The sequence below is a fragment of the Neomonachus schauinslandi genome, chromosome 7 (assembly GCF_002201575.2).
Source record: "Neomonachus schauinslandi chromosome 7, ASM220157v2, whole genome shotgun sequence".
NCBI classification, from domain to species: domain Eukaryota; kingdom Metazoa; phylum Chordata; class Mammalia; order Carnivora; family Phocidae; genus Neomonachus; species Neomonachus schauinslandi.
The window spans coordinates 16,090,688-16,107,962 of NC_058409.1; the positions used below are offsets into that span (position 1 = coordinate 16,090,688).

At 44.5% G+C, this 17,275-nt stretch overlaps 1 protein-coding gene across 1 annotated transcript in view; it reads left to right on the forward strand.

The window, feature by feature from the left end:
* PRDM6 (PR/SET domain 6) overlaps positions 1–15,173 on the forward strand; it is a 98,765-nt gene extending 83,592 nt beyond the window's left edge. The window contains exons 6-7 of the mRNA XM_021702004.1: positions 7,992–8,168; positions 15,059–15,173. Of these exons, the coding sequence (XP_021557679.1) occupies positions 7,992–8,168; positions 15,059–15,173 (292 nt within the window). The remainder of the gene's footprint in view (positions 1–7,991; positions 8,169–15,058) is intronic.
* Positions 15,174–17,275: the final 2,102 nt, after the last annotated feature.

The window sequence follows — 17,275 nt, forward strand, 5'->3', positions numbered from 1 at the left end:
GATATAATGGAACTATTATTTATGAATCAAAACTGGTTTATTCGACAGTCTTGATAGCTGGGAGCGCAAAAGACAAAAATCAAAATAATTCAATAAGAAAGGAGTGTGTTTTCACTCTCTCCTTCACATCCTGTGAAAATTTGATTAAACCCCAAATGTCTAAGAATAGCCTTGAAAACGCACTTTGAATAGAAACGCAGAAAAGGATTTTTGGAAGGAGGATAGGAGACTCGGAGGCAAGTCTTCTGAATTATTTTCTTAATTTGGCCACCGATTCACTTAAGCCACTCAAGCCCTCTTTGCCTTATTTTCTACACCCGGCTGTCCCCTCCCAGCTGTGCAGAGTATGACAGTGTCGTAGAAAACCCAGCAGGGACACAGAGAGAGGAGTTGTGCTGGAGAGGGGTTGGACGTCTTCTAAAATAATAAAAAGAATCCCTTTTAGTGTACATGCGCACATACACTTATATGTGTATATGTTTTTATTTGTGCCATTCTAGAAACCACTTGCTTAAGCATCAAAGCATTGCTGTAATTAATGTTGAAATGGTTGCATTAGGGATCTTAAGGCAGCAGGTTTTTTTTTTTTTTTTTTTTTTAAGATTTTATTTGACGGAGCGAGCACAAGCAAGGGGAATGGCAGGCAGAGGGAGAGGGAGAAGCAGGCTCACCACTGAGCAGAGAGCCCAATCTGGGGCTCAATCCCAGGACCCTGAGATCATGACCTGAGCCCAAGGCTGTCCCCTTGGGCAACTTAGCTACCAACTGAGCTACCCAGGCGCCCGAAGAGCTGGGTCTTTATAATCTTTTACTTTTGACAGGAGAGGCCCTAGTAAAAAGATCACCAGACCTCTGAACATCTTAGTACTTTTTGGCTTTACAGGAGTTACAAAAGTTTTGAAAATATTTTCCTCACTCAGAAAGGGTTTTTTGGGGCGCCTGGGGGGCTCAGTCGTTAAGCGTCTGCCTTCGGCTCAGGTCATGATCCCAGGGTCCCGGGATCGAGCCCCGCATTGGGCTCCTTCCTCAGCGGGAAGCCTGCTTCTCCCTCTCCCACTCCCCCTGCTTGTGTTCTCTCTCTCGCTGTGTCTCTCTCTGTCAAATAAATAAATAAAATATTAAAAAAATAAAAATAAAAATAAAAAAAAGAAAGGGTTTTCTCTGAAAGTTCCTCTCTCTTGCAAGTATACATAGAGCTTTAATATCTATCCAAAGTTTGCAATGCATTTTCATAGTTTTTTAAGTATAAAAGATGCACCAGTTTGTGTTATCGTCAACTTGCTTTTTAAATTGAGTGCATTCAGATGTATGGGTCTGTTATTTGCACAGGTGCATTGTTGTCATAAAGATTGAAGATGCAAAGTAAAATGAAATGATGGTTGGAAGTTTCTGGATACTGGAACACAAAGCTTAGCTTCGAGTATGATACGATTTCATGCTGAATATCACGTAAAGCAAAGAGAATAGGTCACAGTAAATAGATACTGAAACAGACTATTTTGTCTGACCCCAATTACACTTAGAAAACCATATGTGTATTATGGTTTAAGTCCCTAGGAAGTCTGTCCCATCAAATAATAGTGTCATAATTTGCAAAGCATCTGTGTAAACTGTCAGAAAAATACCTGACAGAGAAAACTTACGTATACAAAATGCATTTCCACGAGAGACTGTTGGTCAGTGCTGATTCCAAGCTAATTTAGAGTTATTGGCACAGATCTGAACGGCATGAGATTTCCATCCTGGGCTAGACCCTGTTGGGCTTATTTGACTCAGATGCCCAGGTGTGGTGATCCCAGCCTTCCCAGATAAGGTATAGTGATGGGTGCTTTGATGCCCAGGTAGATAGCTAGAGTGGGATCAGATTATTCAAGCGGTGGGTTTGTACTTCTCCCTTCCCTGTGCTTTGTTGGTCAACACTTGAGAGGTGGTCACCATCATTCATGGATCACTTGAATTTAAGATTTATGACTTCAAAAAATTAGGCCCTCTATAGGCAAAGTAATAAGGTACATTGTTTCTTAGTCATGTTGGGGAGATGCCTGAATTACTCCATCATAACCAAATTGATTATCGGAGGTAAGGGGCAAAATAGTGGAAGATACCCACTCACTTTGACGCACTTGTTTCTTTCTAGGTACCCAGTTTGCTTTTAGCATATAGGACTGGAATAGCTCTTTTCTGTTCTAGAACTTAGAATGCTGTCTTGGAACTAGCAAGTTTGGAAGTAAAAGACACTCTCCATAATGCTTAACCACATGAGTGAATTGCTAAATAAGAGAAATATCCAGAACTAAATTGGAGCATCAGATTTCTCTATGATGGTCCTGAAATTTGGAGCCTTTTCTCTTATTATCTGTGGAGAACTACATATTTCTCTTATTATATGTGGAGAATTACAAATGCCGAATGTACATATTTTCTTTAGTTATTGACTTCCTAAGTCAGCTGACTTTTGTGCGCATTCAGCCGTATGCAGTGACAAAGCTTAGAACCTGCCAGTCAGAAACCGTTTCCCCTCTATTTGAAAAACTCAAACGCTTTTATTTTGGTAGGAAAATCTTGCTAGAACCAGAGGTGAAAAAGAGAGACACCGAAGACAAAGTCAGAAGGCAAACAGGTTAGAGTTTCAAACAGGTCCAAATTTGAAACAGGCCCCTGAATCCGAGGTCCAAAAGATTTTTCACTCAACAGATGGAATATTTGGCCACAAAACCCAAGACATTTGAACCTTCATCAAAGAGACTATTTTTGTGAGCTTTTCCATGTGAAAGACCATCAAAAAGTCTCTGCCTTGATAGAAAAGAGAAAGCTCTGGGGACACCTAGGCTTGCCAGCATTATTACCATTTTTCATTACTACATTATTTACACTAAATGCAGAAAGAAATTCCAGTTGACCTGGTCAGGTAAGAATTAGCAATGAAGATAAAAAAACATATCCAGGAGGATCCAGGAGCCACAGAAATGGTTTTTTCTTGATTTTGTTCTGTTAATATTAAATAAGCAAACAAACCCCCAATTCTCTTCTTCCTTTTTCCCAAGCTACTGGCTTTGTCTTTTCCTGAGTGAATTCAAAGGAAAGAAGCTGTTAGGCTCTAGATCCATCAAGATTTTATTTAGGGACTTCAGAAATACTTGGGTTTTTGCATTAGCTTATGACCTAGACTAGGACAGCTTAAATCCCTTTTGCTTGAACCAGAAGTTAGAAATCCCTTTTCTCTTCTGTTTTTCTGCTGCAGAAACTCTCAACAATCCCACTGGGGGGGCTCCAGAAAGGGGTAAGCAATCTCGGTGGATTATTTTCTGATGACCATGTCTTCTTTTTATTTTCTGCAGAAAGTGTCTTTATAATGCTTATCTTTATGTTGCGTCCTTTTCTTGTCTCCTTTTTGATTTTTGTGTGGCCCCTGTTTGCCTTTTAGCCTCCTGGGTGCCCCGTCAGCTATTCACATTTGTGCTGTGTTGAGTATCATCGTCTGTGATTGGTTGTGGTGGTATCAGAGGGCAAGACGACCCTCGGAGGTGCTGTTTGGTGGGAGGAGCCTGGAGGTAATCCATCACCATCACCGTAATCGTTTCTTTGCAGTGTGTCCGTGTTCTTGTGTTCCACTGTTCTCCCCCACCCCTCCACACCCGCCCCCCGTCCCCAAGCGTGAAGCTTCTCTTCTTTCTAGGGCTCCGTTTTCTCCAGGTCCTTTGGCTCTGCCCTTTTGCCACTTCCCTGAAATCTTTCCTCCTTCCGTAGAGCTGCATTCTTTTCTCCCTCCAGACAGCCCAGCAGTGACCTAAGTAGTGCTCCCTTTGAAGTCTTGGAAGATTTGCATGTGGGCGGACTTGACGCGGGGCAAGGAGAGAATGTGGGCCCAGCCGGAACAGCTTTTGTCCTGGAGGCTTCCATTGCCCCAAAAGAAAAATCAAAGGATTAATATTTTAAACCAGACCACACTTAATTTTGTTAAATGTTTCATCCTTTTTGCTCTGTGTACACCAAACCAATCACAGACTCCAAGCAAATGAATTGCACATTGTCCTGGAGAGGAATCTTGGGCCGGGTTACTGCCAGTCACGGAGTGCCAGGGGGTGTACAAAATTGTCTCGCTGCTCTCTGTCTGCTTCAAAATGGACTCACGGTGATACACATTCACTAACTTGACCCAGGCTTTGTCGGTTTTTTAGTTTTTGGTTTTTTTTTTTTTTTTTTTGAGTATGGAGCACCTTCTCGTTTTCCATGAAGCCTTGATATTTCTGTGTTGACACTAGTCACACACAAGGCTAGGTAAATTTAAAATCATCAAAATAAAGTAAAATAGCACATCCATTTCTCATGCCATGAACCATGGAGCTCATGGCTTCCATAGTAGATAGTGTAGATAAAGAACATTTCCAGTGCTAGATGTCTCAAGTAGTAAAAAAGCCATGAGCTTCTTCTGGTTTTGAGCTGTCATCCCTTTGTGAGGAATGCTGGTTGCGTTTGTTTTGAGAATAATGACAAGTAGTCCGTGGATGAGGACTTGGGGAGAATCAGAGTGCTTAAGGAAGGAGATTCCCATTTAACTGTGAATCTGGAAAGAGGAGAGCTAAACACAGTGCTCCATGACATCGTCCTTCCAAGCTCCTGCTGGTAGGACGTGTCGAAGGGAGGAAGAACTTTGGAGTTGAAATGGATTGTATCTACAGGTTTAGTAACGTAAGCCTTGACTTTTGGCCAGACCTGGACAAGTTAATGAGAATGTTAGTCATCAGGATAAAAAGCTGAGTAATGGCAATGAATTTCATGCCCTCAAAGCCCTTCAGGTGTAAATCGTGAGTCTTAACCCCTGTGGCCAGTTGTTCCAAAGAAGATTCCACAGCGGTGATGGTGTTTTCTGAGACCTGCCTTCGGGCTTGGAGAATTCATTTTGTCTCAAACGTAGGCCTTTGTCCTCAGGTGAAACCTGATGATGCAGTCGGTGTTAAAATTACTTTTGGATTGTTTCCTTTTATTCATTTTTTAGGAAATAGTGAAAATCCAGGGAAAGAAAGAATCTTGTCTTCTTGTACGACTTCTGTAGTTTCTGAAGGCCGACTTTCTATAAATTTCTAGGCTGAGAGGGAGACAAGCTGTTATTATAGTGACAGGTAGAGTACACATTTTAGTTCTGAATTCTACATAAAGTCAGCTTTTGCCAAGGTGAATGTAACCATTTGGTGCAAAATCTTATTCTTCAAGGTACTTAAGAATGAAAGGACATCGATTTGTTTCTTGAGATCAGTTAAAGTAAGGTTTAGCACTACCTTGTGGTAATAGATTTTCTTGTTGCCCTGAATTCTCAGCTGTTTACTAAGTTTAAATGGTTCATATTCTAATTAGCGTGTACACACACACACACACACACAACCGTAGAAGGCTCCGTGTCCAGGGAACTGGCTGGTAGACAGAATAGAAGATGGAGGTCATGTTGTTGATGCTGTGTCTCGTGGGGCCGTGTCTCAGACAGATCCTCAGGCAGCACGCATTTGTGGATCATCTGGAAGCAGGAACAGAGCATGACGAGATGCAGGAGAACAGCTAGCTCAGTGTATCCCTCTCAGCAGAGAGATGAGACAGCAATCAGAAGTCGAGTTGACTTGTCCCAAGTCCCACAGCTGCCTAACTGCCTAATGCTAGGGGCTGAAGCAGGACTCCACTTTGCTGCCTTCCCTTTTGTCTAGACCCTTCCATTCAGTCCAGCTAAATTCTACGAAGTTTTTAAAGCTGTGCCTTTGGTCACTGGATACCTAGCAAGTACCTTTCCTGCCGGTAGTGGGCAAAGGGGGATGTGTTAGAATCCTCTTTGCCTTTCCTTGGGAGTCTCTTGATAGGAGAATTCAAGATAAGCCTCTCTGGGGTCATTTCTGTTCTTCTGTGTGCAAATCTTGGCCGCAGTGACTGTTAACATAAAAAGGATGGATTGACTTCTGACCATAGGAAATAAATCACCCCAACTTTTGACAGCGGACTTAGAAAAAAAGAAAAGATTAATTGGCTTTATTTAGTGGTTTATTGTTTATTGTGATAGCTATTAAAAATAGGTAACCAGAGGCTAATCACTGTTAATGGTCCCTTCACTATTAGAAAAATCAATTGTCAGTGGATATAGCATATATTAATAAATTATTTTGTTTATAATCTTCCATAATATTTTTAAAAGTTGACTCCTGAGGGAATTCTTTTTGAGGCACACTTTAAGGTTAATGGTTACTACAAAGAACAGATTTGGCAGGAGGACCTTCCCATGTACATAAAATTTTAATGGCTTTCAAAGCATTATTTAATAATTGCAATAACATGCACATGTAATTTATCAAGATTGATAAACTCCTTACTAAGGATGCTTATATATATTTTTTGAAACTTGTTTGAGAGCAGTTAAACAGATTTCTAAATGTAAGTAATTAAAATTGTATAGTATTGAGTTATTGACCAATCCTGGACTATTAATCAAGCTAAAAAATTCTACAATCAGTGCTCAGTGCACTGAAGCCTGGTAAAATAATAGTGTTTGTGTTCAGTGAGGCAAGTAGCCACAATGAAGCCCTTCGCTTGACAAATGAGTGGGTCCACTTTATTTTGCACTTAATTGAATCATTGTACATGCTCGCTCACCAATGTCTCCTGGCCCTTCGTTTTGGTTTCTGGTCTTTGGCGCTTATGTATTTGTGGAAGGTGGAGCAATTAAGTCAGCTTCTGCCATGGGCTTTCTCAAATGCAGCCAGGAACGTCTGGGCCACAAACCAGGGCTTTGCGCTGGTTCACATCCCTCGTGACAGATTCTTAATTTCCTTAACCAAAACTTTGATAAACAAATTAGAGCGCTGTCCAAGAACTACGTGAGGTAACTTCTAATGGGGAAAACTCCCCCAGGGTTTCCATCCCTCCCTAGATTCTGCTTCAGTCAGCAGCAGAACTTGTGTAGAGAAGACAGAATTTTAATCTATTTTATGAAAACCCCAAATTGATTTCCTTCTCACAAGCTGGAAAGAATGTTCTCTGATAATCTTGCTAATTATCAGGTATTTGTCACAACTTCCTCCCACTTGCCTTCGCATCACCATCATCCCTCCTGCAAACATAGTGACATCCCGTCATTTTCTGTGCTGCTATGAATCATTGCTTGCCACCAAATTAAACTGGGGAGCTGATGTTTAAAGAAAAGACCCAGTGGTTAAGTGTGTGTGTGTGTGTGTGTGTGTGTGTGTGTGTGAGTGAGTGAGTGAGTGAGTGAGTGAGAGAAGAGTAAGCCTAAGTCAGGATTGCTTTTATAAAGAGACAGATCTGGCTGGGTACACACCTGAGTCCATCCGTGAACTCTCAGATGACCCCAAGTTGAGGTTGTGTTTGCAGACCCCAAGGCAGTTGAGTATTTATTAAAACATGCAGGCTGCTTGCTGCCTTCTCTGCATGTTTACCTCAGGATCAAGTCCACACAGCCTAGAGTAACCTTGGCCTCAAAAACTTAATTCCTACGAGGACGGTGTAGCCTCCGTTTTCTGAACTGACAGAGATAGTAACAGATGCTTTCCCTGCCGCAGAGGATTAGGGTGAAGATGAAAGTAGGTAATTGACGTAGCGCTTTGAAGAGTTTCAAGTGCCACGGAATTAGGAGCAACAATTACATATCTTCTCTTGTAATGTTCTGCTTAATCGAGCCCATACTTCCAATGCTCCCAAAAGTGTGCTAATATTTGCCTCGGGTGGGGATAAAAACAAGAAGGCAAGGGTTCTTGAAATGGTATGGTTAATACCGGAAAGGGATACTCAGTTTGGGAATTAATGTGCCTCAGAAGCTCTGTGAATTTTGTTCCCATGGCAGCATGCACGGGTCTCGGGGACCCAGCAGCCAGAGCCCGAGGTGCTGTTTGGAAAACTGAGAAAATACCACCGGAAAGTTCTGGCCCTTGCCTCATGATGCTGATTTGCCCTGACTGACACAGACAGTAGTGACCAGGCAGTCTCTTTATTTGTTTCAGACCTTATCAGTGCGGTCACTGCTCCCAGTCCTTTTCACAACCGTCCGAGCTGAGGAACCACGTGGTCACTCACTCCAGTGACCGGCCTTTCAAGTGTGGCTACTGTGGCCGTGCCTTTGCCGGGGCCACCACCCTCAACAACCACATCCGAACCCACACTGGAGAAAAGCCCTTCAAGTAAGTAGAGCCTACCCTAGAACCTTCTTTCCTCTCAAGCTGTGCGACCGTGGACACAGGACGATCTTTCTGGGTCTGTTTTCTCATCAGAAAAATAAGAAAGTGGGAGTAAGTCATTTGAAGATTCTTTCTAGTTCCCGAGGATCTATGCTTCTAGAATTGAAGCTAGAAGCCCCCACAAGGTGCCACCTTTGGGCTGCCAGCAAGCCCAGGACCGTCAGTGAGGTGACCCCGATTTAGGACATCTAAATAGTCATCCCTTGGGAAACTTGAATGTTTTAGGATTCTGGTGGACTCTTTCCTCCTCTTTCCTATCTGTTCAAGTGGTTTAGATCTGTGATAGCGACCAGCTTGTGGCTTTTCGAGTGCTCTTCGGATCTCAGAATTACTGTGTTGGTGACACAAAACACAACCACATATAGGGCACATCCGAATGCTTGAGGATTCAGGGAATGTGGAAAAAGGCAGGATTGGACTCCAAGGACTTTGGCAAGGTAAGAGCCCCCAGAGAGAGATTGTTTCTAGATCTAGCACAGCCATGAAAACAGTGGACATCTGAATCATGCACGATGGCCTGTTCCTTCACTCATTCATTTATTCATGTATGTGTCGTTCATTCAGCAAATATTTATTGAGCGTCTACTTTTGTACTGGGCACCCAGCTAGGTGCAAAAGATACAAAGGTGAATGAGACTCTCTCCCCCAGTCTTTGAAGACCACATAATTTATGGGGAAGCCCAATTAATAAGCACGTATTACAACATAGGATGAAAAGTATAAAAGTGAAGAACCGTCAGCCATATTCATACAGTGCTGCAGGGTAGCCCAGAAATGGAGTTATCAGTGCTGTCTGGCGGACATGATGTTTAAGATGGGTTTTTGAAGGATGAGTAGGAGTTTTCCAGGCATACAAAGGAAAGAGGCATTTCTGGCAGCCCAAGCAGTGTGTGGAAAGGCTTGGGAGCGGGAACCAGTACATTTGACGTGGTTGTCTCGAAGCAACTTCTGCTCTCTGTGTGATGGACTCTTTTCTCTTCAGCCCTCCATGTATCTCTTTACTCATTTGCCATCTTGGTTTTCCCTGGTTGGGAAGGAAAATTCAAAGGACATAGATGTGTAGCCTATTTACTTTCTGTAGGACAAGATCAAGCAAGAAGAGAAATGATTCAGGCAGTGCAAGACGAATCCCCTTGCTCAGTCTCAGCCAACAAGTCTTTGTAGAGTCTTATTACCCATGATTTCCCTTTCAGACCAATTGGCGTGGTCCATTGTTGCTCTGGCACTCGGCCTGAGGCTCGGCTTGTCTCGGAGTAGCAGAGTCTTGCTGGCCTGGCTCTTGCCTGCCTCGGTGTCTGTCATCAGAGGGAGGAACTCCTAAAAGGTTGTCATCTTTACTTACCTCCCCACAAATTAGTTACCTTTATTCATTATCCTTAACTAGTTTCACCATGGTTTAATTTATGATATTAATAATCAAAAGAGTTTTAATTGTTCTCTGCGTACATGGGTGCGGCTTGTGCACTGTGCAAAAGCATTGGGCTAAGGGGACAGGAAGAGGTCTAAAATCAAACCTGCACTACACCAGCCAAGCTGGACCTTCTGGGGGCTGTGATAGCCCAAAGGGGCCGCTTTTTTTCTAATCTACCCAAAGGGCCAGTGGTTAGGGCAGATACTGGAGTTCCTATCACAGGTGTGTGCGTCCCCTACAGTGGACTTTGTCATCGCCCTCAGGCCTGACCCTCAGGGGCTTCACAGATTCTGGCTTCGTCACTGCTCTGGATGTGGAAGAGGGCAGTTGCCCAAGTCCCATGCCTTGGAGCAGGAGAGCTTTTCAAAAGCAAAGATGCGGGAGGCTTGACGATCCTTCTGGCCCCTTACATTAGAGAGGGCAACCTAACAGACACAGTGCCAGGAATCCGATTGATTTTTATCTTGTTGCTGTGTAAATAGATTTTAGTAATTAATTGAAGAGGTTTCAGGGTCAAAATGGGAAATAGATTTCTATTAATGTTAAGGTGTTACTTATGTGTAACCTCGTTGACTCCGCTCAATTTTTTTTTCTCTAACATCCTGTTTTTGTCATGTTTCCAATAGAGTTGCCATTTTAACTTTAATTCATCAGATTAATATTTGAGGGGCTTTAATAATTGCATCCTTTTCCTTTCTTAAAGTATGTTTTTGTGACCATCACCTAATTTCATCCGGGAAACGAATTAAGAAAACCACAAGGGTTGGCTGAATTCGATTCTAGGTACATGCTTTAGTTCCTTCTGCTCTACTGTAATTCAGATAGCTACATGCTGTATGTAGGGTGGGGTGCGTTTTTTTAATTTTGATTTATCAAATATATATTCCCAGGGGAGAACCGAGTGTATGCTCATTTAAATAGTGCAAGTTCTTAAACATCTTCTAGGAAATGGAAAGCTAAATCCTTTGGTGTATACAATCAGATTGTCCAGGATTGAACTATCCCGAGGGAGTTTTGGGAAGCTTCTCACCATAGCTCACAAATATCCATCCCATGGACATTTGTAAATATTATGAAGATACCCTTTTACAAGCTCATAAAAGAAACATTCGAAAAAACTTTTGTTGCAGATTAGTCAATAAAACGGATTTCACCGCAACAGTTACTTTTACTACTTCAACTAATGGGCATTGGCTTAAACAATGTTACAAAGAAGGGGAAGGACCTCATAAAGATGCAGAACCCTAAACTGTATGCCTTGGGCAGGTTCCATGGAGATGCCCCAAATGGCTCAGCCCCCAAACTGTCCCACCCACCCAGGGCCCCGGAGGTTTTCACAGAATTCTCGGGGGCCTGCCGCCACAGGGGAGGGCCCTTTCCAACATCTAAAATCTTCTGCTGGGATGTGGGTGTAGGCAGATCAAGATTATTGCCATCCAAAGAAGGCTGGAGAAGATTTGGCATTAGGAGATCGGAGTCTCTTTCCAGGCTCTGCCTCACAATCTGATTGGCTGAGATCCCACAGGACTACTGCACCCCCAAGCAGCAGGTAGATCATGGACCTGTTGTCAGGCAACTTGGCTGTGGACTTAGAACTTCTAAAGTAAAGGAGCACAGGGGTGCCTGGGTGGCTCAGTCATTAAGCGTCTGCCTTCGGCTCAGGTCATGGTCCCAGGGTTCTGGGATCGAGCCCCGCATCAGGCTCCCTGCTCGGCGGGGAGTCTGCTTCTCCTTCTGCCTGCCGTTCCCCCTGCTTGTGTTCCCTCTTTCGCTGTGTCTCTATCAAATAAATAAATAATACCTTTAAAAAAAATAAAGTAAATGAGCACATAGGAAAAATACCGACCAAAGGAGCATGATGGAGGTCGTGGCTTTCAGTTTGTACTGTGGGACTGGAAGTAATCGAGAGCAAGGAACAAAAGCAAGACATTATTTCATTTAACAATAATTGCCAGCTCTTTACTGAAAAGAAGAAAGAAGGAAGGAAGGAAGTTAATTGGCATCGAAAACTTATTCTTTATAGTGAGGACTCCTTCCCCCCCCCCCCATTCCTAAATATAATCTCTGAAGATTTCAGAGAGGGGGGCTGCTCTCCTCTGCTCTGCTCTGCCTGGATCCATGTGAACTGCTTGATGCCCAGCTTTGGAGCCTGGGAAGATTAGGACTTCCCAGAGGAAAGGCTTTTCTCCTCATGTTTGTTAGAAGCAGGGGAAAATACTCACCAGTACATCTTTGCCTTAAGTAAAGACAGATTGGCTCATTATTAAAAAAAAAAAAAAAAATCCAAGGATATCCCAAAGAGCATCTAATATTTTTAACAAGATTTAGGCAATAGAGCAAATAAAAGGGGACATCAGTAACTAGGCATTGAGCACTTTGTATGCACAAGCCCTGCACAGTTTGGTTCAATCCAAGAAATATTTGGTGACCGGCTGCAGAGGCACGAAAGAAAGCTTCTTGCAGGTTTTCTGTGTAACGGAACTTGATGTCATTTTGGCCTCTCTCAGTTTCAGGTGGCAGTTGTTAGGCTTTCTGTACCGATAAGCCAGGCAACCATCACACGAAGTAAGGAGTGACTTCAAATCTAAAAGGAACCCAAACCTAACTAAGATACCCATACTCATAGACAGTTGGGGGCTTTTCTCTCTGCTGAAATATTCCGATGCCCTTCTGCTTCAGTGTCCCTGTGATGTCCCCTTCAAGGCTGTGACGTCAGCATGAAGAGGAAGACCCATGTGCAGGAACCTTCCTTTGCTCCCGGCTCATTACCCCCATCTTTCTTTCCTTATTATTTGCTGCACCGCGTGAAGTCCGGGGTTAGAGGTACCAGGCTTTTGCATGGAGTCTGTCTTTCTGAGGAGTTTCATTCAGCTATAAAAATAACTCATGAAGGGAATTTTTCTCAAATTAAAGGTGATGAATGTAAAATGGAGGCTCTTCCCTTATTTAAAAGAATATTTTTTCAGGGGCACCTGGGTGGCTCAGATGGTTGAGCATCTGCCTTTGGCTCAGGTCATGATCCCGGGGTCCTGGGATCGAGCCCCGCATCGGGCTCCCTGCTCAGCGGGAAGCCTGCTTCTCCCTCTCCCACTCCCCCTGCTTGTGTTCCCTCTCTTGCTCTGTCACTCTCTGTCAAATAAATAAATAAAATCTTCTAAAAAAAGGATATTTTTTCTATCTAGCTCTCTTCACTTCCTTGGCGGGTTGGTAAGGAACCCACCCAGGTACACGCATGTGCATGTGTTTTCATTCGCTCATGAGGCACATGGCACTGGAGATGGCATCTCGGGAGCCCGACAGAGTGGACTTGGTAGATTTCTGATTCCGGGAGCTTAAATATCTGTGCGGCCACTTAGGCAAACTACTTGAGAAAAACGTAACTCACCTCCGAAGGTCTCGGTCCAATCTGGATATTTAATTATCACATAGAGACGTACACTTTGCCTCATATGAAGCACGGAACTTTCTGTGTCCGAATTCTTTATATTCGAACACCCAAGATGAGAGGTGCAGAAACGCAACCCGGGGAAAGGGTTTTTCCTCGTAAGTGTTCAAACCAGTCTCTTTGAAATAGATTCCAAAGCTTCAGAATTTTCTTTTTTTTTAAAAGGGAATATAATAATTTGAAAGTTTGTCAGGCAGTGAAAGGTAGTATATTTTGACACACTGATCCAGTAACTAATCAGTTTTCTAATAAACAATCAGCAATTCGCTAACATGTCATCAGCACCTCGGGAGCTCTGGAGAGAGGATGAGCTGCCCGTGGACGTTAATGAATACACTAAAAATCATTAGCTGATCAATACTTCTGAGTTATTTTCATTGAGCTGATAGGTCTGATACATTAAAGCTGACATTATACATTTGTCAAGATCACAGTGCAGTTTTTAACAGTGGAACAGGCTGCTAAAAATATTCCTGGGAAGATCATCAAAGAAACACATCTTCTTCATCCTGACACATTCAGCTGGCACGGGAACTCTGAAAAATCCCAGCGTGATGGTCGAGCCCCCAGACTCCCAACATTAAAAAATAGACAGGAACCCCCAAAGTGGATGGATGTGTTGTTTGTTTGTTTGTTTGTTTGTTTGCTTTAGGTAATTATCCCTCCCTGACAAGGCACTTTGTATGATGGACTAAAAAAAGCGGGGGGGAGGGAAGAGAGGACTGTCCCCCAGATAACGGGGCACGTGGTGGAGCCGTGAGGACTTTAAAGGTCTTGAGAGCTCTACCCCAACCCAGGAGCGCAGGGACCTGAGACCAAAGGTTGTGTTATTTCGAAGCGGGACGAGTGTCTGCAGCGCTCCTGAGTATCTTTTCTTTCAAAGGATCAGGGAGAAGACATTAAGGGGATGCTGTGGTGGTCGCTGTGCCCTACTGGGGGCACAACTGGCGCTCCAGGCAGCCCAGACGTGCAGGGCGGTGACAGGCAAGTCACTGTACGTGTCAGCTTGCTGCCCCCGTTTGCGTGTGTGCGTAATCATAGACACCCAACCAGGAGTCACAACCACCACAGCAAAGCTAGACACCACCATTGGATGTGTGTGTGTGTGTGTGCACGTGCGCGTGCGTTAGTATTTCTGTAGCTTGGGTAGCCGTCGAGCTAGCAAGGGTGTCGCATGGGAGATGGGTCGAGCTCAGGGTCTCTAGGTTACAATCCTTTTTTTTTTTTTTTAAAGTTGAAGACAGTAGATGTTCTGGAAGCGGGATGCCACTTTTCTCATCAGACACACTGACCCCTAATTCTGGCCTCCAGGGACATTCTTGCCTGTACCATCTCGCCAGGTGAATTTCTTGAGCCACGCAGACACTGGCTGATGGCGAATTCGTCTGTCTCCCACCCCACCGTGCAAACAGCTCTTTTAGCCCCGTGTTTTCGGCAGCGCTGTGTGAGACTTCTGCACCAAAGCAGCCCCCCACCCCCCACAGTCGCGCAGACGGATGTTGCGCTTCCTGCGCCTTCCACATTCGGAGGAGGTGGCTCTTCAACCGCCGCGCTGAGCGGAGGACAAGTCCCTGATTTTAAATTAGCAGCAGGGTAATCCTGTTTGTCACCCATTTCTCTTTGGGGTTACGGAGCAGAAAACGCCAGACAAGCTGGGGCTTTGATGGCTCACTCCTAAAAATCTCTTTTTGTTCTTTATCTATTTGAACTGACAGTGATCAGAGCTGCAGCAGGACAAGGCTCTCTGGAGAAATCACCTTCCCCCTGCCTATTGACAGATCCCTCTGTTCCGCACCAGACGGGCTTTGTCCCATCCCAGGCCTCTAGGCCTGGGAAGGAGCCACCAATTAAACCTCTTGAGCCGGTAAAATCTGAAGCCACTTTGGAATGTCGGTTCTCATTAGGCAGGATGAGAGGAAGCCCATCACCCTGCAGGCCCCGCTCCCTGGTCTCAATTTTCTCTCTTGCCTCCACCAGGTGCGAGAGATGTGAGAGGAGCTTCACGCAGGCCACGCAGCTGAGTCGGCACCAACGGATGCCCAATGAGTGCAAGCCAATGACCGAGAGCCCAGAATCAATTGAAGTGGATTAACTGATTGACTGGTTGGAATTAAGCTGCAAGGAAAGTCATGATTAAATGTCATGGGCACTTAAGCAAAACCAAAGATTTCCTCTGAGCAACTTTCAATCAGTCCCAGAAAACCAAAAGCAGTAATAAAATAAGTAAGATGTTAAGAGAGATTGATCCTGGCGTGCAAGTCCAACCGGGGCAGAGATTATTTATTTATGACTAGGGGTGAGACTTGTTTCGGTGGACGACTAACCTGGGACGGCTTCCGTGTCCGGTCCCACCGTGTATTTGCTTTGTTTCTAAAAAGCTTTTTTAAACTGTTATTTAATACCAAAGGGAGGAATCCTGTGGGTTCTTCTGCCCACAACTTGTGACTGAGAATGCACAGGGACTTCTTTCTCATTGCACCTTTTTTTAGTAGCATGATTCAAGGGGACCCATTGTACAGCTCCCCCCCCCCCCCCCCCCCCGCTTGGGTTTGGGTGGTCTGACGCGGCCGCCCGGCGGGACCGGAAGCCAGAGCCTCCGCTAGGTCAATGCCACCGTGGGCCCCAAGGGTGGTCCCTTGCTCTGTTTTCCTACGCACTTTTTATGCCACTCCTTCCATCCGGCAGCCTGGCCTTGATGCAGAAGAGCCTGGAAGAGGCAGAAAACCGTTCGGTTTCAGAATTCAAGAAGAAGAAGTGGGGACCTGACTTTGGCCTGTCAAGATCTCAAAAACATTGAAAATGTACAGAGCTTCATAATACAGTATATTGTTCTGAAGCAGCTAGTTGAGAAGATTTTGTTTTCAGTACCATTTTAGCTTAAAAAAAACAAAACAAAAAAACCAAAAAATAAAGTTCTTCGGTATGAAGCTGAAATAGAAAGTCTGAGGCTTCAAGGAATTTTTTCGTTGTGTCTATGGTGGTGGTGAATATGTGAGCAGAAGGGTGCCCAGCCCATGGTCAGCGCCCCGTGGAGGCACTTTCCTCTTCCTTCCTCCCGTAGGTGAAGCCCGGAAGACCCCTTTACTCCCTCCCAAGTGTCAGGGGAGCTTTTCGGCAAAAATAAGTGACAGGAGCCCAGACCCAGAAACAGAGGAGGAGCCCGGAGAGGGTTGTGATGAGAACAGACTGCGGCAGGAACAGCTCATTTCATCCATTGGAATTACCTTTTCCTCTTCTCTGGCCCTTGACAAGGCTCTTCTTTCATCATTAATCTGTTGAAAGAGGAAGGATGGTGTCCATAATTGCACTGTTGTTTGAGTGCAAGGAAAGCGAGTGAACTTCAGCTAGTCTCTGGGCAGCTCAACAGCAGTGCCCAGTCATCCCGGGGCACATCCCACAGAACGATCCGTTCCCTGGGAGGAACCGGCGGTTCCTGCCGGCATCGTGGCGGAGACCGAGTCCACCTTGTAGATGTCTTGATCACCCGATAGCAGGACACAGCATTTTAAGGAACTCCTTGTCTTTTAGCCCTCCCAGGGTCTTCCCGTAACAAATATATGAGACACAGGACTGGCTCCTGGAAGGCAAGGGTACTTGGTGGCTCACTTTACTTGGTCCTCATGGATTTGGCTCTCAGAACATCTTCCTTCCCTTCTGATTTGGCTTCTCCGCCCCTTAGCATCCAGCTGTCACATTCAAAGTGAAGGAACACAGGGCCTTGTTAATTGTGTTTGTAATTTATTTATATATACGTTGTTAAAAAGCAAAACCGAATCGAGTCAGTTTGAAGGTCTGATTGGGTTTCTTAGAGGACTCATGAATTGGGCCACGTCCTATCTCACCAGCTTCCAGGAGGTGGACCAGCTAAGTAGGAGGTTTTTATAGGAAGGAGGGTAGGGCAAGGAAGGTATCAGCAAAAGAAACGGAAGGATTCTTTCAGGCCAGGACATCATCTTTTGGGGGGGGAAGGGAACTGGCAGGATTTTTCTCATGCAGGTCACCTTGCTAGTGCCAGTCAGGAAATTCCAGATTGACTCTTAAGTGGTTCGTGGGACAGGTTGCAACTGTAATTAAGCTCTTGTAGGGGGCAGATGACTCCGTTTCGGGCTTGTTATTTCTTTTCACAATATATTTATGCCTCAGAATAATCTCTAGCATTGTGGTCTCCAAAGAGGAACTGGAGCAATCCTGACC